This window comes from Anabrus simplex, chromosome 2, assembly GCF_040414725.1.
Source record: "Anabrus simplex isolate iqAnaSimp1 chromosome 2, ASM4041472v1, whole genome shotgun sequence".
In the NCBI taxonomy this organism is placed as follows: domain Eukaryota; kingdom Metazoa; phylum Arthropoda; class Insecta; order Orthoptera; family Tettigoniidae; genus Anabrus; species Anabrus simplex.
Genome location: NC_090266.1, coordinates 584,223,474 through 584,245,123, shown reverse-complemented (window position 1 = coordinate 584,245,123; position 21,650 = coordinate 584,223,474). Strand labels below are relative to the sequence as shown.

General features: G+C 39.6%; 1 protein-coding gene across 1 annotated transcript in view; it reads right to left on the bottom strand.

Moving 5' to 3' along the window:
* LOC136862934 (neural cell adhesion molecule 2) overlaps positions 1-21,650 on the bottom strand; it is a 485,522-nt gene that overhangs the window by 136,468 nt on the left and 327,404 nt on the right. The window contains exon 7 of the mRNA XM_067139223.2: positions 9,461-9,591. Within this exon, the coding sequence (XP_066995324.2) occupies positions 9,461-9,591 (131 nt within the window). The remainder of the gene's footprint in view (positions 1-9,460; positions 9,592-21,650) is intronic.

Sequence of the window (21,650 nt, the reverse complement as noted above, 5' to 3'; positions counted from 1 at the left end):
GGGGTGTGAAGGAATAGAACAATTTATTGAATTATTTGTATGAGGATACTTATATCTTATGAAGACTAAAGTTGATACAGACGTGAAAATTAATATCTGGAATCTACTTTAAAATAACGAAATGCGCATTTTAGGGGGGAAATGAACTTGGGGGAGGGGGTGAAAAGGAATTGAATTCTTGTTATGAGGGCACATGTATCGAAAAGTGAAGACGTTACAGTCGTGATCATTGGTATTTAGGAACTCCTTTGTAAATCAACACGTATTTTTTGTTTTCGGAAAATTCACTTACGGAGGGAGAGTGAAAGGAAGTGAAAACATTGAATTGTTTTTATGTGGATACTTATATCTCAAAAACTAATGGTTACAGATGTGAAAACTGGTGTTTGGAACCTCCATTAAAAATAAAGAAACACGCATTTTGGGAGGGGGGGGGGCGAACAAGTTGACGGGGGTGGGGTGTAAAAGGAGTTGAATTCCTTTTGTGAGGATACTTATATCTCAAAAAAGAAAGATGTACAGACGTGAAAATTGGTATTTGGAATATCCTTTAAAAAAGAAACACATCTTCTTTTGTTTTCAGAAATCCACTTACTGGGGGAATGAATTGAAGTGTTCGTTGAATTATTTGTATGAGGATAATTATAACCCTAAAGGATAAAGATATTACAGACGTGATAGTTGGTATTTGGAATCTCCTTTAAAAATAAACACGTATTTTTTTGTTTTCGTAATATCGGCTTGGGGGGTGAAAATAAGTAAAAAAGGAGTTAAATTCTGTTTAAGAGGATACTTATATCTCAGAAACTGAAGATGTTACAGACGTGAAAGTCGGTACTGTATTTTGAATCTCCTTTAAAAATAAAGAAACACGTACTTTTTTGTTTTCGGAAAACCACTTAAGGGTTTGAAAAGAATTGAAAAATTGTGTGAATTTTGAAAATCAGTACCGGTATATGTACAGTATATGTAAAAAAACTTAACATGTTACAGGAATGAAACTTGGTATTTGGAAAGTCTTTTACAAATGCCGGAACATGAACTTTATTTTGGAAAAGTCATTTAATTGGCGGTGAAAAGAAGTGAAAAAAGAAATGAATAATTTTTAATGAGTATGCTTATATCTCACAAACTGATGATGTTACAGACGCGAATATTAGTATTTGGAATCTCCTTTAATTTTTTTTTCGATTTGAGAGAAGACTGTTCGTCATATGTACAGTTCTATGTTGCATGGTCATTTTAGCCCCAAAAGGCAATAACACAAATGTGTTTTACAAAGAGTTTCCGGGGTAAATGAAACTCAATTTGTCGGTGAATGTTTATACTGTCGGGATTGTCAGATAACGTCTTAGTACAGTACCGAGGAACGATTACTTTTATTATTTTACGAAATCCACGCGAGTGAAGCCGCGGATAACTGTTAGTCACCAATACCAATATACATTCATTACCAGAATCCTTATGCAGTATACTTCAAGGGAGTGACAAATTAAAATCAATGCTTCGAGCCCAGGACGCTATGAACTTCGATGACAATTTGTTAGACATCAATACACACCCATCAATGGAAAGTTTTGGATCATCTAATTACTGAACAATATTCATACAGTTAAGATAAAAATCTTTTTGAGATATTGCACCCGTAAGCGAATTTACGCAATTAATTTATGAATTAAAAGTTGAATATTTCGCATATGGGAATACTACAGTAGGCTGTGAAAGCCAGCAGTCACAAAGCAACATTCTGGCGCCAGTCAGTCGGCAAGGAAATCCTCGAAATTTCTCTCATGGCACGAACAGCTTATAGACCGGCCCTGAGTGCTAACATCCAATAAAGTTTATGGTGCCGCCTAGGAGTGGCAACTTTCTACTTGGTTCTCACGAGAAAATCACGCGTTGAGGCTTGACCTACTTAGCAGGACAAGAGAGACAACGATAACACCCACCAACCCTTGGAAGGAAATGGAAGCATCCATGCTGCGAAGAGAGCGAAAGTCTCAGCCAATCACAAAATTCCAAATTTTGAATGTCCTGTCATAGCGGGAATCTACAGTCAGTATTTCGCTATTTGGAGCCCGGAGGAGTTGTGTAAAATAGTGTCCTGACTTCCTAATAATATTTGAAAATTTATCGGTGCGAAGGTGTGATTAATTATTGGCTAATTAAATAAATTTTAACTTCACACGGAAGAGTAGTATAGCCCAGGAACTTAACCGTCATGGCGGGAAGAAGCCATTCGCTGGGAGAAAATAACGCCGGGGACGCGCGCCGTCGTGTGGATTACCCTGTGATCGTTTCCCACGGCGCAATATAACAAGTAAGTCAGACCGAAATTAGGAAGATTTTGTACATAATTTTTGAAGCTTTAACCTACGGATGTATGATAAAGCGCTCCCAAGTGCTAGATTACTACGCCACATCCCTTCCACTGAACTATTTTCGAGGTGGGGGGAGAACTGATTACAAAACCGGCGAGCAGAGTGGTGATTCTTCAGTGTTTTTGTGTGTGGGTTAGTTGAATCTTCAGTGTGTTTAGTGTGTGTCAGCTAATTCAGTTTATGTGTGTCAGCTTTCAAATTCAGCTTTTCTTTTGTGAGTTCCGAGTCTGGTAGGAACGCGAATCAGAGGCACTTGTTGGCATTGCGACTGAGCCATGTATTTTATTTGGGAGAGTAATATTTCAGGAGAAATGAACACTTTAACAAACTTTTACTTTACTTTGAGCTTATGCAGAGATAACAGGCAATAGTTACACTTTTCAACACTTGCCTTAAATGAACTCACATTACCAACCGAGAGGGACAGTGGAACATGTTGCGACACGTAAATGCATAAAACCTTTCTAATCCACGTGTAGTTTGACATTTGTTGGAAAGCTATTTTATTCTTTCATTTTGGAGGACGATCAGTATAAAATTTCTCCACACATCATTGGAAACTGTACTTCTAGCTTGGTTTTCATCACTTACAATAAACTGTTATGGCAAGCGAGACGTTTCGGGGAGAAACTAGTTAAAGCAGACAGGAGGAGAATAACTTCTCATTAATGGAAGGCCGCGATGTTGAGACCTTGAACAAACTGTTATGTTCCGAAGAGGTGAACAACCGGTAAGCTGTAAGTAAACAAACTGAGAGGGGTGTGAGAGACCAGCAGGACGTCAGGCAGGTAGCGGAGAGAAAACTTTCGACTTCACGACAGGGGCTTATGCAGTGCTATTGTTTAATCTTCACTGAAGTGCTAGAAGATGCGAGTGTTTATATAAATGTGAGCGTGTGTCACGCCTTTATAAAAATGTATCAAGTATGCGTGTGTGAAAATTTGGAATACCACATCAGCTTCAAGATGGAATTCTAATTCATCATGGCGGAGCCCGGAGGGTGATCCAACCTGCCTCCAGCACCAAGGTATGAGCAACAACAAAAATAATGTGTAAATAAATATGTAGGACTGTGAACTAATCGATGATCAAATGTAGCTTAGACTGTTAGATAGGATTGTAAATATTTCACATTATAATAATCACGATTATAATAATAATAATTTTGCACTTTGAGCTAGGGTTATTTGCGCACTTCCTTTACGTAGATGTGTTTGGGTATTTATTATGGATCATTTTTAGTAAGTCACTTTGACAGTTTAGGATGCTATATTATTAGATCTCAATGAGTGTAATGGCGATTTTGATAATAATAATAATAATCATCATGTTATTATAACGTTGGTTTTGAGCGATATTTCTGCTGAAGTTGTGATTTTGTAGATGCCGCCTTGTTGATTTTTACGCTTACTTTTGCTACTTGCGCATTCAGCTTGTTTTATGTTGTGGAATCATCATTCAGATGACCGTTTCCGGTAGTTCTTATACCGTGTATTTTGCGACGATTTTTGGTGGACGCGAGTATTTATTTCTGTGTGTAGTTGCGGGTGCACATATTTCAATAGCTGTGTTTTGAGAGGCAATCTCGTCATTTTAGTAAACAGTTAGTGACAGGAAGCCATTGATGAGTCAGCTCTGATATTTTGTGATATGTGAGGCAGAGAATGATCTAGAGATCGAGCTAAGTGAATAATATCCCTGATGATCTACGTTGATAATGGAAATGTGATATTTGGACCATGTCATGAACTGTCGTAAGAAATAGAGATGTGCACGACAGATATTTCGCCCGCCGGATACGAGCGAGGCCATATTATGAGGTACTACGTCGAGAATAATGATGAGTAAATAGAATTGAGAGATGAATAATTTAACCAAGGGTGTTAAATACGTTACGACATGGGTTATGATTGTAGGCAGAAGCCTGTATTTTGTTTCTAATAGTTCCAGGGAAAGTAGATGCTCGGCAAGTATGCTAATTTAAGCATGAGGTATATGTGAGCAGAGCGACGAATCAATGTGCATTTTGACAGTCATGTAGAGTCATGGATGACATGGAATAGCAGTAATTATTGCCCATAAAGGTTAAATAGTGTCATGTCCAGACATTTGTCGTCTGAGGTTAGATATTGCCGTCAAATTCACAATATTTTTGCTACTCGTAGCGGGGAAATTTTCCTTTGGACTTCGATATTTGCGCATTTATTCTTATTAATTTTCAGCAGGCAGCGATGTTGGGATCTAGATTTGTTTGTTTATTATTCTTTCTTTGTGTACCTGTTATTACCGCTTATTTGTAGGATGTGATCGTACGTGAATTATTTGCACTTGATTTGATGTAAATAGATAGGTGTAGTTAGGCTAGTTTTTGATTTCTGTATTTTCTTTTGTTGGAGCAGTGTTTCTCCATTAACAGGTCTAATTATGTAAATAAGATTTCATGTGTTAGGATAAGAGATCATCGATTAGGTCATAGTCAAAAACCATAGTAGTGGTATGCTAATACCAGACATTCAGTAATTACCAAACCTTTAAAATCCACTACATTTTAATTAGAAAATGAAGCGATCTTTAATAAACCAGTTGTATAATAACTGCCGCAATGAATAAGGTAAATGAGATGGGGTCTGCCTCCATCTAGTGGCGGTAGCACAAGTAATGAGTTCGTAATGAAATGGAGTTAGCGGCGAATTAAGTAAAATTTTAATGTACAAGGATCGCTTTCATTTGAAATGTAAACATGAGGCACTTGGCCTAATCCTTTGGATTATTGTTAAAAGTCCAGGCTATCACAGTCATGCAGGTGAAGTTTAAATAATTAGATGATTGAATGTAACACTCAGGTTCATGTTTCAATAATTTCCTTTTCAACCATGAGTAGTTTGAATGAGACAGTGGTTACGTGGTAACTGAAGTACGATGTTCATGGCTGTTTTCTTTGAATTCTGTCTTTTATTTGTTACACATGGTTAGTGCAGTCCATGATTATTTTAAAGTTGGGTGTTTCCCAACTAAGTCACATGTGTTAAATATTTGATAAACACCTCTGAGTCTGTGTTAATTTGATGATCAATTAATTAATTATTCAACTACACTAATTTATTTTGAGAGACATTTTCGTAGGTATTACAATTCAGTACTTCAAATGAGGTGGTATTTTCTGACCTGGGTTTTGAATTTATTCACGCCATCGTCTTGAAGACAGTGTCAACATAACCTGGAATATTTTAAATTTTGATCGACTTTCAGTCAGTTTTATTAGGCAGATAACTGATTTATTGTAAGGTAGATCTTAAATCTTTCTTTTAAATTTTTAATTTCATTTCACTTTGTTTATTTTCACCAGATTTTTTTTTTTCTTTTTTCGTAATTTTGGCACTTTGCACTTTGTTCAATAAATCAGTTTGTTATTTAAATTTTAATTCAGTCTTTGGGTACCGTCATTTATAGTTAGTTTACCCCATCTTTTCATTTCCTCACTCCCTGATCGACGTGTTGCCTATCATCGGGGATATTATCGGACGCACCGCGACTGAGGAAGAAGAGTCTACATGCGGCGGTGAGTATCATTTAAATGTCATTTATTACAGGAGCAGCCGGCGCACAGAAGAAGGAAGAAGTTCACCGCAGTTGTTGCCTTGAGAAGGGCACAATATGTAGATATAACGTAATATGGGTAATATTTATTGCTCACAAATAATGAAGATATAAAATATGGTTACTCACCCCCTTGTAGTAATTGCAGTTTTGAGCACATTTGGTCTAATATTTCCTCACACGTCAATGGCATTATTCTCGAGATTATGCAAATTGCGTGGTCCGTCAGAATGTCTGAAAGCAGCTTATTTTAAACAATCCCAGGTATGTTCTAAAGGGTTCTTGTCTCCAGAGCAAGTAGTCCACTCTAGTCACGTGAATTGTCAGTTATGAAGCAGAACGTTCACACTGTATGCACAATAATCACTTGACTTGTCATTCATGACGACATATTCCTTCCTCAATTGCCAACAATACGATTCGGTAATTGAACAGGAGAGATGTACGTTGATCCTCTGTAAAGCTACCCCATGTCAGCACATAGACTTCACCTTTATGCGCCAGTCTACACTGTGTTTAAGAGGTGCATATTTCTATATTCTGCAGAAATGAATTGAAAGGAAAGAGAAGACTAATGCTGTGTATCGGTGAGCGCTACTGTGCGGAAATAGCTGAGCAGATCAAAGCAAAAATAATTTATTTTACAGTTTGGCGTTACCTTTGATATAATGATCTTGGTAGCCGATATGGAGTTTCACGGGGAATACAAATAACATGGATGTTACTTTTCACTTCAAATTCCCACAAGCAATGACCAGGAGTACAGTTCGTACAGCTTGGGTAAACATACGACGTCCCGTGTCTGTGAATAAGTCGTTAATCAGAGTGGTATATGTTCACTTTGGAAGTCCTCCGTGTAGAACGTCGTCACAGGTAGCGGCGAGGTAAGTCGTCAGTACTGCCTTTATTCATGAAACGATTCTAAACCTGAATCAACTCATTTGATTCATTTTTACACGACAGGCAAACCCTTTATTGGTAACTTTCGCTGATGGATAGTGGCTGTGTGGGCTCGGTATAATTTCACCAAAGCGTAATTTCCTTAAAAGTGCTTTAAACGGGACAATACCGAGTAATTTACTTCCCCACCTTTATTCTGTTCTACTTACGATCAGGACTGTTTATATTTATAGCCGGTTTAAAAGGCATCTTTCTGTATGTACGTACGTATGTATGTATCTTATACGACAGTGCGACATTTTAATTTGGACTTTTAAGAATTGGTCAGACAATTCTCATTATTCTGTAGTTGTTTGAGTAAAATGAAATCAACCGAGCTCGATAGCTGCAGTCGCTTAAGTGCGACCAGTATCCAGTATTCGGGAGATAGTAGGTTCGAATCCCACTGTCGGCAGCCCTGAAGATGGTTTTCCGTGATTTCCCATATTCACACCAGGCAAATGCTGGGGCTGTACCTTAATTAAGGCCACGGCCGCTTCCTTCCCACTCCTAGCCCTTCCCTGTCCCATCGTCGCCATAACACCTATATGTGTCGGTGCGACGTAAAGCAAATAGCAAAAAAAAAAAAAATGAAATCAGTAAAGCATATAAATTTACTGATAATTGGAAAGGACAACTAAATAAGCAAATTAAATTGCATATTACGGAAATGAATGCTAGATACTTTCAGGAAATGAAAGTCTTGGACATGCAGTTGCATCAATAGAAAACTGTTTCGAACAGAACTACGAGAAGTATCAAAGTGATGTGCCTGTGACTGTGTTATAAATGTAATAAATCAACTTTACGTTATGGCAACGACAAGGTAGATCATAAAATGAAGAGAGATCTTAGACTAGATAACACAGGGAAATATTTCTAGTTACTAATAGCCACGGAAACGGACGAGAAGGAAATGACCTACATTTAGATTAACCCTAGTTCTTCAAGGTGAGAAGCTTTCGTACGGTGCTCGGACCAGGATACTCATAGAACTCCGTGGTACAACCACATTTCCATCACTTCAATCTTCCTCCTGTCGGCTTTATTATTAATTGTGGCATCCAGTTCCGAACGCTTCCTTGTCTAAGACGTGAAATTTTTGAGAAAATGCTAAGGAAGCTTATAAGACCTACCGCTCATTTTATACTAATAACATTTTGCACACTTATTACTATTAATCATGAAATCCTTCTGGAGAAATCAAAGCTTATACAACCTAAGGATTCTTTATATCAAAATAAAATGACTTGGATAAGGTGCCTTTTATAATTGCATGATGGACAAGAGCTATTTTGGAGCAGTATGAAATGTGCAAGGGATACTTCAGTTCTTTAAGGGTTAAAATGTTTTTTGAAGGACAAGAATAACCAATATTCATGATGCAATATTAGTTAATTTATTCATAAAACTGAAAAACAATTACATAGTTGTTTCTAAACCAACTATTTCTGTAAAAACTGAACTTTATCATCAACAACCTTTAGACTATGTCAGTTTTTGGTAGTTTGCTTACGTTCTGCTCTAACTCGTGTACGTTTAGGAGATTCTTTGTTGTATGTTTCAAAATAATGTTATCCTGATCTATTTAGCTGACGTACAATCCATTTTTTAGGGATAAAACAAATTGTGAAATTTATGAAAATCTTAAAATGTGAGATTCGAGCAGTAGAGATCCTTTCAGTCCTTGCGTTGGCAATCTGGTAATTTCTGAGGAACTTGAAGGAATAAAGAGTTCTTTATTCACATGTTCCTTTCAAAACAATGAGTTCTGTTTTTCCTTCCTATGCTTTCCTTTAGGACACGGTTTCACTGTTCTTTCTCGCCTAACATCATTTTCACTAAGTGAAGATTTTTTATCATGTCTGCAACTGATGCTCACTTACTAGTGTGTTGTAAATCCAGTTCCGTAAACTGTTTTCTTCACTGCCTAATAGACCACAACATTGAGGAACACTGTGTCTGTCTGTCTGTCTGTCTGTCTGTCTGTCTGTCTGTCTGTCTGTCTGTCTGTCTGTCTGTCTGTCTGTCTGTCTGTCTGTCTGTCTGTCTGTCTGTCTGTCTGTCTGTCTGTCTGTCTGAAATGGAATTTAAAACTGTAATATCGCACCTTGTGAAGAAGAGGGCCGCAAGTGCAAAATGATACTTCTGAGATTATTGCAATGTAAGAATGTAAAAATATATTACAGTATACACAAATATATAAAGGTATATAAAATATGTTTAAAACTGAATTTAGTAGAAATTTTAAAATCTTATATTGCAATTACCTCATAAATATCGTATTGCACTTCCGGCCCTCTTATTTCCAAGGTGCGATATATCAATTCAAACAATACTTGACGGTATTTTCTTCATTTAAGGAATGAGACAGATTTCAAATTAAGATGAACTTCAGTTATTCTTGTAATTTTCCCCCGTTCTGTTATACGACAAAAGTATATTTCTGGTTAGGTACTCGCAGTTCCTTGCTTCACAGAAGGAAGTAATGTAATCATCCAATGCTCATTGAATGCACTGAGTTGTAAACTGATGCTACTTACATTATGGAACCAGGCCAATTTGTACGCCTTGGGGTTTGCCCGAATGTTGCATTCAAAGTATACGTCATCACCTTCTTTAATGTCATCTGGGTTCAAGCTGGATCCCATTTTAAGAGAGACAACTGGCATGTCTGAAAATAAAAAAAGATATAACAATGAAAGTAGATCACAATAATAAATATATAACAGTGACATAACACTCATTCGACTACTACTCCATAGCTAACTGGTTTACAAAGGGAGAAATACTGTACGTCTTGCCAACTCATAAGAAGTAACAATTGGATTTTGTAACAAGAATAAGGAAGAACTGGGTGAGCAATGTGAGTGTGTTTGAAGAAGAGAATGCAATTGCCAATAAATAACGGTTAACGCGTCAGGGTTTATAAAATTACTTAGTTAAGGTGCGTTCACATCACCGAAGAGAGTTCTTAACTTCGGTTAATATAGTGAAAAGAAAGCCTCTCCCAACATCCCAATTGTGAGCATCGTCTAGAGAGATTAAAATTCGTGTAAATATAAAGTTAGAAAATTATTCGTAAAACATATATTATATTAAATAAAATCAGAAGTGAAGACTCATACATTCAAAAAAGAACAGAAGAATTGAAACTAATAAGTTTGTCTCAAGGCATGATAGTCTGTCATGTGTAAGATACGAGCCACAAATCTCACTCCTGAAGATGAAATAATACAGTGTGACCGCACAACTAAAGCCACTATCACATGATATCAAATATTAATAACAATTTATGTATACATAAACAATACGTTTTGAATATTTAACCAGCAGAGGTTGAAGAAAGAATTGCTTTTCCAGAATATTTTTGAGTGGGTAGCAAATACTGGAATTCGTTCGCAAAGTGTTCTGGATAGATAATCTAAGTACCGATGTAGATATGCCATTACCTTCGGGAGCTGGAGATTTCTAACACCGTTGAAAGGCTCAGAGCGACCAATGGGACGATCGGAAATCACGGCGAATATCGTGCCTCTATATTAAAATAAACCGCTTCTTGGAGACAAGGGAAGTTTGAAATTAGCAGCGGACAATGGAAATAACAGAAATCAATGTTGATAAAAATATTGGAACTACATAATATAAGAATAAAGAATCACACTGAGTGAGGCAGACAGAAGCCATGTAGATTGACTGGTCAGTCATTTAATAAAATTCTCGCTATTTTAAGAATATGCACGTCAAACTCACACAAGCTAATGCATAAAAAGGCGTCACCGGTATTATTTGTAGTGACTGGTTATGAGTCCCCGATCTAGGACTAAGCCAGTTGAAAATACGTGTGTTAATAAATAGAGTGATAGGCAATAACATTGTTCATTCCTATTGCATTCTCGCATTGCGTCTGTGTTTAGTGTTTGAAGAACCCCTATTCTTACTTGTAGAAGTTGCATAATTATTTTGTCATGGTAGAGGGACAATAATTTAGTCATGTGTAGTGGGAAAGAAATGAATTCTATTTTATTGTTTTGGAATGACAGACTTTTATTTGAAGGTCGAGAATGCACAATTACACTACGGTTTACATACTAGTAAAATTGTAAGTCAGTGATTCCAGTAATTTAATTTTATTTACAAATTGCTTTCCGTCGCACCGACACAGGCGTCGATAATGATATTACATAAAGTCAGAAGTATAATATAAATTCGTGTGCATATTTCTAGCCGAGTGCAGCCCTTGTAAGGCAGACCCTCCGATGAGGGTGGGCGGCATCTGCCATCTGTAGGTAACTGCGTGTTATTGTGGTGGAGGATAGTATTATGTGTGGTGTGTGAGTTGCAGGGATGTTGGGGACAGCGCAAACACCCAGCCCCCGGGTTATTGGAACAGGAACAGGAAGGTACAGTCGGTGTGAAAATGGAAAACCACGGAAAACCATCTTCAGAACTGCCGACAGTGGGATTCGAACGCACTATTTCCCTCACTTAAGTGACTTCAGCTATCGAGCTATCGAGCTTGGTCAGCAATTTAAATCGACTGACCGTAGTTCATTTATTAGTAAACAAGACTATATATTAATTGTTCGAAGATGCTCACTGTCGTGCAAGCCGCGCCGGTCAATGCTTCCAGTTACGAACTTAGCATAAATGGACAAATACCGTAATAGAATTACAAACTGTTTACTCCGCAAAGGAAATGCGCATATCGCTAGATATTCAGATCGTAGTGGAACTCAGTGAGTTACAATATGTGCTAACAAACAGTGATAACTGAAATCGAGTACTTTATGCAACAGTTATTTGTAGTGCTATCTGTCCGTTCACGAAAGAAAGAAGATTGGTGAGATCCGGAATGAACGTGTTTACTAGCCACGGTTGGAGGTATGACCTCCGAGCAGGATCAACCAAGGAGCATTGATGACTGTTTCCCAGGACATTGACGCTGGTGAGGAGTAAAAAGGATGGGGCCGACCGGTCCGATGTCGAGTGCAAATGTAATAGGATGAGAATTAAATTATTTCAAATATGTAAAAACCGGGCGAGTTGGCCGTGCGGTGAGGGGCACGCAGCTGTGAGCTTGCATCCGTGAGATAGTGGGTTTGAATCCTACTATCGGCAGCCCTGAAGGTGGTTTTCTGTGATTTCCCATTTTCACACCAGGCAAATGCTGGGGCTGTACGTTAAGTAAGGTCACGGCTGCTTCCTTCTCACTCCTAGGCTTTTCCGGTCCCATCGTCGCCATACGACGTAAAGCAAATAGGAAGAAATATGTAAAACATATTTTGTCACGTCCGGGAAAATTGTAATAATTAGTAATAATGGAGTAGTAATTTCTTGCTTGTGATTTAACGTCAGACGAACACATTGAAGGTTTTCGGCGATGAAAGGACAGAAATGGTGTAAGTGTAGGATTGGGATGATAGCGACCACTGCCTTACTAAATATACAGCCCAAGCATTTGCCTGGTGTGAAAAATGGGAAACCATGGAGAACAATTGTTAGGGCTGGTAACGGTGGGATTCAAACCAACCACCTCCCGAATGCAAGCTCACAGCTACACAGTAGTAACCACACAGTAACAATGATAATAATGATACTACTACTATTACTAATAATAATAATTAATTATTAATAACAATTATTATTATTATTATTATTATTATTATTATTATTATTATTATTATTATTATTATTATTATTATTATTATTATTATTATTATTATTATTATTATTGTACCGGGCGGTACACCTCTACACCGTTTATTTAAAAGTTGCGCCAGTTGAAACTCCTCTTCTGGAGGAAGGTTGAACTTTATCTACTCTATTAATTCTCTACTTTTTCAGAAGATGTCACCACGTGGAAAATTTTGAGTTTTTGAACTGTGTCACTTTTGATGTGTTTTTGTTTCGCTTGAAGTAAGAAGTGTGAACTTTCTCTTCTAGAGGACACTACTGAAGATCAACAATAGCGCACCCTAGTGCGGAGTCAAAGAACTATTTTGTTGGAGAAATTTTTATTTCAAAAGTTTGTTTCTTGTTAAATTTCTTTCTGTTATTGTTTAAGTTGACTGTATACCCCTCTTTTTCCCCTTGTTTTAGATTTATCCAATCCCGAATTTCTTTTAGTAATTTCTGACCAATCTGGTGTATCTTCCCCCAACTTGTATCTGTTGCGGGGTCCTATCCAATAAAAACATTGTGGGCGGGTGTTTTCATTCCCCTAACGCCTAGAAACTTCCGCGAGAGTATATAAACTGCTGATTTTAGGGTCTCCGGGCCACTTCTGTTCCATCTTTCAGTGTATTAAGTACATAGCAGGAGGCGGGAAGCGCCTCTTTCCTCGGCGGCGGTCAACAATAAGGTAATGGCCGATTAATAAATTCTTTCTTTTCTTGCTCAGCAGTTTAACTTTCGGGGCGGGTTCTAAGCGTTCAACCATGTAACCTTTTCCTAAAATGTAAAAACAACTGGTATCTATTCTATTTTAAAACGACATATCGGGATAGAGAGTGCTTAACCCTCTCGAGCTCCCACTCACATCGTCTTGAGGTGAACTTATTCTCTCAACCAATTCTTCCGTAATGTAATGTAAATTGCTATTAAGTCACCTCTGTAGTATGGGATTAGCCCTTGTTATAACGGCCTAGTGCCAAAGTAGGTTTTAAAATCAAAGTGTATTAGGAGTGCAAGTTCGCCTCCTCTCAAATTGTTTTAGAGGTCATTCTATTAACCTGCTTTTCATTTAATAGACCTCAGTAGATTGGGTATTTTACCCCTGTGTTTATGTCCGTTGAGGACAACTTGAAGGTGGAGTTTGGTGTGGCCTAGGAGAGGCTTAAATTAAAGAGCGTGTGGCTCTTTTGGAAACGGAGTGTTGTATGCCTCGAGGAGGCTTTACTGTGTAATTTGGAGCAAGTGCTCCAGGGTTTGATTGGGGTCTTCTGCCCCTTTGTTAAAATTTGTATATCGGAAAGTTGGGCTAGTTGCTCAAAAATTGTGAACTCAGGGCTCGAAGCCCAAACTCTGTAATCCCTGTAATTGTACATTTCAAATTGTGTTTCGGCTACTAAGTACCTGTTCTTTGTTATTACTTAATATTGAAAAGGAAATATAACCTCGTTAACTTTTACATTAACTTTGATTCCGTAGTTTGAGACCCATTCACGCCCGCACCTTCTTACACCTCTACCTACCACCAAAACACGGTAACAAGTGGTAGCAGAGCGTGGTTGAATGGGTCTCAATTTAGCCCCTTTTGACGGCGAGACATTGTTTTGATCCGAACTCTAACCATTTTCTCAGTTGCTGGCATTTTTGAGTTTTCCAAAATTGTTCTGTCATCATGCCCGGGCCTCGCGATGTTCTCCTCCTTAACTATTTGCGCAAAGAGGAGTTGATATATGAGTTAACTATCAGAAACGTTCAATCTGGAGGCACGGTTGCAATAGACACTAACAAGCTTAGAGAGTCCCTTGATTTGCCCATTTCCATCCCCAATTTGGGAGAGAAAGAAATTGACGACTCTCTTTCCACGATCACGGAGAATATTACTGGGCTAGCTTCTGTAGTTAGTTTTTTTGATGAAAATGATCCGTCTCCAAATCAAATTAAGCGTGTGCAAGGCAGGCTATATCATTTTTCGAATAGGGTTAACGATCTGTTGTCTCTAAAACTGAATGATGTTCAGAGGAAGGAAGCTAGTACGCTCCTGGAAAATATTTCCGAGTTATCTAGTAAGGTCACTCAATTGTTAACTGGGGAAGTTCCTCCCAAATCTGATCAACCCACCATAGTGAATCCAGGTAGTGAGGAAGCGCCTCCCAAGGGAGAAGTTAATAGGATAACCGTTGCTGCTCAAACTATCCCTGCCCCATTGGACAACGAATCTGAACGTCGTGCATCATTGAGTAACATCCGTTCTGAATTGACTTCCTTGCCATTGAAACCTTTACCTACTATGTCACCCGAATTTAGTAGCTTGCCTCATCCATTGGCAATGTTGCTCAGAGGTATATCCAAGTTTTCTGTTAATACCACCAGTGACGTAATTTCATTTTTAAGATTTCTAGTGGAATTTCAGGATCATGCCCTTGTTTTTTCTCTGTCTCCATGTCAAATCTTGCAAATTATCTATCCGTATGCTATTGGTATTCTCTCCGACAAAATAGTAAGAGCCATAGCTGAATAGTCATCTATTGAAGATTTTCATGCACACTTGCTTGCAAACTTTATTCCCGCCCGCGCGAGGTCATCTCTGATTCAAAAGTACTATTATCGAGTACAGAGGTTGGATGAAAACTTGGCTGATTTCATACAAGACATTAAGTTTTATACCAGGGTGTTTGCTCTTCACTTCCCTGAGGATCAAATTGTACAAGCTATTGTGGAAGGCATTTCACCATCTTATAGGTCATACTTGTGTTTTGCGGCGTGCCCGCAAACTTTCTCTGAACTTGAAGCGTTGGCCGTCTCAGCGGAAGGAGTTAGATACGCCGATTCTTTGCGTGTAGCGAAAGAACCCCCGCCTTCCTTTAGTAACACTCGGCCTCCACCTCGCCGACCAGTCACGCCCCGTAAATGTTATGCTTGCGGGTCGCCTGACCATCTTCGCAATAAATGTCCATTAGTCAAAAGTAGTAGGGCAAATAATGGAGCTGGTTCAGCACAAGGCTGTTTTAAATGTGGGGCCTTCTCACATATCGCCAAGAATTGCCCAAACTCAAATAGCACCCCCTCCTGCTCAACTTCTGGTGCAAATTCCACCTATGCCAATAATAAAAAGTGACTAGTGGCTTCGGCTGAGTCGACTAATCCATCTTCCCGAGACTCAGCCCCTAGTAAACAGATTGTAAATGCAGAGAACGATCAGCCTTCAAGTTCATCTTTTGAATGCCCTAAAGAATGTCTTAGGATTGCGGTGGATACCCCCGCACCTGTTCCTTTTCTTAAGATTGAGGTAAATAACGAGCCTATAACAGCTCTCTTAGATTCAGGTAGTGTTTGTTCGATTATTGCGGCTGAATGGTATTCTAAATTGAAAACGGTTTGTAAACTTCCTGACTATGTCTCTTCTCCTGTTCAATACGTTTCGGCTAATTCATCTCCATTAGAAATTCTAGGTTCCTTACTGGTCAAAATTCGTGTTTTTAAGTTTACATGGAAAGTTAAATTGTTTGTGGCCAAGCAATTGTCTTGCCCCATTATATTGGGAGCTGACTTTATTTCTCACACTGGTCTTGTGCTCGATCTGCAGTCTAGGTCGTGCACATTCAAATTTGCTTCTAGTTGTAAAATCCCACTATTAAAGTGTAATTCTGTGTCATGTTTTTCTATGTCGCCTATCCAGGATGAGATGTTGTTAGACCTTAGACATCTACCTGAGGAGCAGGCTGATAGTATTCGCAAACTGTGTCAGTCGTTTCCCGAGGTGTTCTCTGATACTCTTGGTGTCACTGACCTTATTGAATACAAAATTGAGGTTACGGATTCGATTCCTGTCCGTTTTCCACCGTATAGGCTATCTCCACCTAAAATGAAGGCTCTGAAGGAAATCATCGATCAGATGTTGAAGGACGGTATTATTAGGCCCTCTAAGTCAGCGTATTCTTCGCCTATTTTTCTAGTACCGAAACCCCAAGGAGGTTTCAGGCCTGTCATTGATTACAGGGCTCTCAATCGGAAGGTGGTGTTACAATCTGTGCCCCTTCCCGACCTTCATTCTTGTTTTTCATGGTTTCGTAAGGCCAAGTTCTTCACCATCTTGGACTTAAATCAGGCCTATAATCAAATTCCCCTTGCCGAAGAGTCTAAACACCTTACAGCGTTTGCCACGGACTGGAATTTATACGAATACAACCGCGTGCCTTTCGGGCTCCCCACGGGGGCAGCTGTGCTCACTAGGCTACTAGATAGGGTCTTCTCCGACATCAAATTCGAGTACTTATATCACTACTTAGATGATGTCGTAGTATTTTCAGAGACTTTTGAAGAACACCTAAATCATCTGCGAGAAGTTCTCGATCGCCTTCGTAAGGCTGGGTTAACAGTTAAGTTGTCCAAGGTTGCCTTCGCTAAGCCCTCTATGTCTTTCCTAGGGCATATTGTGTCACCCGATGGTGTAGCAGTTGATCATTCTAGAACACAGGCCATCCGTGATTTTAAACCTCCCAAGGACATTAAAGGTATGGCCAGGTTCATTGGTATGGTGAATTTCTTCAGAAAGTTCATTCCTAACTTTGCTAATAGAGCGGCGCCCTTAAACCTTCTTCGTAGGAAAGGCATCAAATTCGAGTGGGGACCTTCTCAACAAGCCGCTTTTGAAGACCTTAAATTAGCTCTTTGTAATGCCCCTGTACTTGCTATGCCTGATTTCTCGAAGAAATTCATCGTCCAAACCGACGCGTCGTCGTCAGCAGTAGCTGCAGTCCTTCTTCAAGAGACTGAACTAGGGAGGCGACCCATCGCCTATGCGTCTAGGACATTGTCGGCTCAAGAAGCCAAGTATTCCATCTATGAGCTCGAAGGTTTGGCAGTCTTATTTGCCTTAGAAAAGTTCCGTCTCTATCTGGAACACGTTAAATTCGACCTGGAGACAGATAATCAAGCCTTAAGCTGGGTCTTAGGTAGGCCGCGTCGTACTGGTCGTATAGCCCGCTGGGCTATTCGTATTTCCGCCTTCCAGTTTGATGTTAGACATATCAGAGGTACCGAAAATGTTGTTGCTGATGGACTCAGCCGTATGTTTCATAACGACGTAGAGACCCACGAACCGGTCGACAGTTCATCACCTTCCGAGTCCATACTATCTGGTGTTAATGCCATCTTAACAGATGCTCCCATGCTTTTTAGGGATATTGAGAAATACCAACGTGAAGATCCGACGCTGGCTCCGATAATGGAAACCCTTTCTTCTGGGGAACATGCTGTCCCTTATGTTCTGAGGAATGGTGTTCTATGTTGCCCTTCGAGGCATGATAAGTTGATGAAAGTTGTTGTTCCAGCGGTTCTTGTACCTATGATCTTCAAATACTATCATGAGACCCCATTGGGGGGGCATCTTGGAATCTTTAAAACTCGTGAAAAGATTCGTGAAATGTTCATATGGAAAGGTATGGACGGTGAAATTCGGGAACTTGTAAAAGCTTGTAAATCTTGTTTGATCAGTAAACCCACCATGTCCACTAAAGTAGGCCTTTTGTCTTCTCATCAAGCGTCGCGCCCCATGGAACGCCTGTATATTGATTATGTGGGACCCTTCCCCCAGTCAAAGGGTAATGCCAACAAGTTCATCTTTGCGTGTGTAGATGGTTTTACAAGATTTTCCTGGTTATTTCCGACTAAGCTGGCTACCGCTCAGTCAACTATTACTTGCCTAAATTCTATTTTTGCTTCTTTTGGTCCGTGCCAATACATTGTATCTGATAATGCTAAGGCTTTTACATCTAATTTATTTCGTAAATTCTGTTTTGACTTGTCCATCTCTCATGTAACTACTTCCGCTTATTACCCTCAACCATCTCTGGCTGAACGGGTTAACCGTAATCTCAGGTCCGCACTTATTGCCTATCATCATGAAGATCATTCTAGGTGGGACACGTCCCTGCATTGGTTAGCTTTTGCTTTGAATTCGGCGGTTCATGAATCACACAAATTTACTCCAGCTTCTTTGATGTTTAAGTTCGTTCCCAACACGCCGCTCTCTAACCTCTGGTCTCTGAATGACATTCTGCCCGAGACAATAGATCCGGACAACATTAAAGATCTTTGGAAGAAGGCTAAAGCTAATCTTAAAGTATCTCATGAAAAGGTTAGGGAAAGGTATGATCGTGGACGGAGACCCACCACTTTGAAGGTAGGTGACCAGGTTATGGTCAAAAATTTTGTTCCCGCGGGCAATCTTGCCCCCAGATTTCATGGGCCTTGTATCATTCTCGATTTTCTTACGCCGGTTACCTTATTGCTAAGTAATCCAGCCACCGAGAGGATATTTAGAGTTCACCTGTCCCAGGTGAAACCGGTGTAATTTCTGTGTTAACTTGCTTCATATTATTCTGAAAGGATATGAAGGTTATATTTTTTTTTGAGTTTCACTTTTAAGGCATTCTGCCCCTTCTATAATATTTTGGTTTTAGATGTAAGCCTTTTGTAAAACCCACCCCGATCCGTTAAACTGCCATCCTGTTCTTGCCACGGCCATTACCACGCTCCCGTCTCCTGCTCCACCTTACACTGTGGCTTCATAATAGTAAATGCCATGGATATCTACACGCCGCTGGCCCCTCAACCTCTCCACAAGCCTGTACCCTCAAAGAACATGATGGTCCAACACAATTCTGCCGCCTAGCTTTAATGTTTCAGCGCCCCCGCAGCCGCGCAGCGCCGTGCAGCGACTGGGGAGGGGGATGGGCCCCCTCCTCTCCAGCGAGGACGACATGTGCACGGCGAGCCGGAGCTCTCCTCCCGGCCAAGGCTGACGTGCGGCGCACGACCTGCTACTTGCCCGCAGCCTGTATATGTTCACCGCGGGCGCGGCGTGCTTCAACACCTCTGCTCCCCTCATAGTGCGGGCGAGCGGTATCTCAGGGTACTTGAGGGGTCCGACCGGCCTCCTTTTGGACGCAAGCTGCAACGGCCGGTCCGGCCATCCAACTTCATCAACATCAACTACATGGACAGTTACTATAAGAGATAACTACATTTGGGAATTCAACAGCAATATTTGGTGGACCGTGCAAAAAAAAAGTTTTCTTCACTTCTAAGTATTAAAAGTTTATCTTCAGAAATTCAAATTCTACAAACTTAAAGACTTTCATTCACCTGCAACAACAACATTTTGAAACTGAATTAAGAAATCTTGTAAATGCTTCTGCTATCTATCTTCGTATCAACATCATTACTTGGACTTTGTTTCAAACTGATTTCATGTGTCACCCCTGGAGGAACTTTTGGGGGGGGGGGAGGTCTGTACCGGGCGGTACACCTCTACACCGTTTATTTAAAAGTTGCGCCAGTTGAAACTCCTCTTCTGGAGGAAGGTTGAACTTTATCTACTCTATTAATTCTCTACTTTCTCAGAAGATGTCACCACGTGGAAAATTTTGAGTTTTTGAACTGTGTCACTTTTGATGTGTTTTTGTTTCGCTTGAAGTAAGAAGTGTGAACTTTCTCTTCTAGAGGACACTACTGAAGATCAACAATAGCGCACCCTAGTGCGGAGTCAAAGAACTATTTTGTTGGAGAAATTTTTATTTCAAAAGTTTGTTTCTTGTTAAATTTCTTTCTGTTATTGTTTAAGTTGACTGTATACCCCTCTTTTTCCCCTTGTTTTAGATTTATCCAATCCCGAATTTCTTTTAGTAATTTCTGACCAATCTGGTGTATCTTCCCCCAACTTGTATCTGTTGCGGGGTCCTATCCAATAAAAACATTGTGGGCGGGTGTTTTCATTCCCCTAACGCCTAGAAACTTCCGCGAGAGTATATAAACTGCTGATTTTAGGGTCTCCGGGCCACTTCTGTTCCATCTTTCAGTGTATTAAGTACATAGCAGGAGGCGGGAAGCGCCTCTTTCCTCGGCGGCGGTCAACAATAAGGTAATGGCCGATTAATAAATTCTTTCTTTTCTTGCTCAGCAGTTTAACTTTCGGGGCGGGTTCTAAGCGTTCAACCATGTAACCTTTTCCTAAAATGTAAAAACAACTGGTATCTATTCTATTTTAAAACGACATATCGGGATAGAGAGTGCTTAACCCTCTCGAGCTCCCACTCACATCGTCTTGAGGTGAACTTATTCTCTCAACCAATTCTTCCGTAATGTAATGTAAATTGCTATTAAGTCACCTCTGTAGTATGGGATTAGCCCTTGTTATAACGGCCTAGTGCCAAAGTAGGTTTTAAAATCAAAGTGTATTAGGAGTGCAAGTTCGCCTCCTCTCAAATTGTTTTAGAGGTCATTCTATTAACCTGCTTTTCATTTAATAGACCTCAGTAGATTGGGTATTTTACCCCTGTGTTTATGTCCGTTGAGGACAACTTGAAGGTGGAGTTTGGTGTGGCCTAGGAGAGGCTTAAATTAAAGAGCGTGTGGCTCTTTTGGAAACGGAGTGTTGTATGCCTCGAGGAGGCTTTACTGTGTAATTTGGAGCAAGTGCTCCAGGGTTTGATTGGGGTCTTCTGCCCCTTTGTTAAAATTTGTATATCGGAAAGTTGGGCTAGTTGCTCAAAAATTGTGAACTCAGGGCTCGAAGCCCAAACTCTGTAATCCCTGTAATTGTACATTTCAAATTGTGTTTCGGCTACTAAGTACCTGTTCTTTGTTATTACTTAATATTGAAAAGGAAATATAACCTCGTTAACTTTTACATTAACTTTGATTCCGTAGTTTGAGACCCATTCACGCCCGCACCTTCTTACACCTCTACCTACCACCAAAACACGGTAACAATTATTATTATTATTATTATTATTATTATTATTATTATTATTATTTTACTATTATTATTATGTAAAGAAGAATATTATATGTTACTATACAAATATGTGGATGGAGCTGCAGTTTTGAGGCTGGCAATGTTTGCTTATGATATACAGGAGGACTAGCAATTACCCGCGGCTTCGCTCGCGTGGATTTCGTAATTTGATCAAAGTAATCGTTCCTCGGCATTGTACTAAGACGTTATCTGAAAATTAGCGAAGTATAAGAACTCACCCAAAAATTGAGTTTCATTTACCC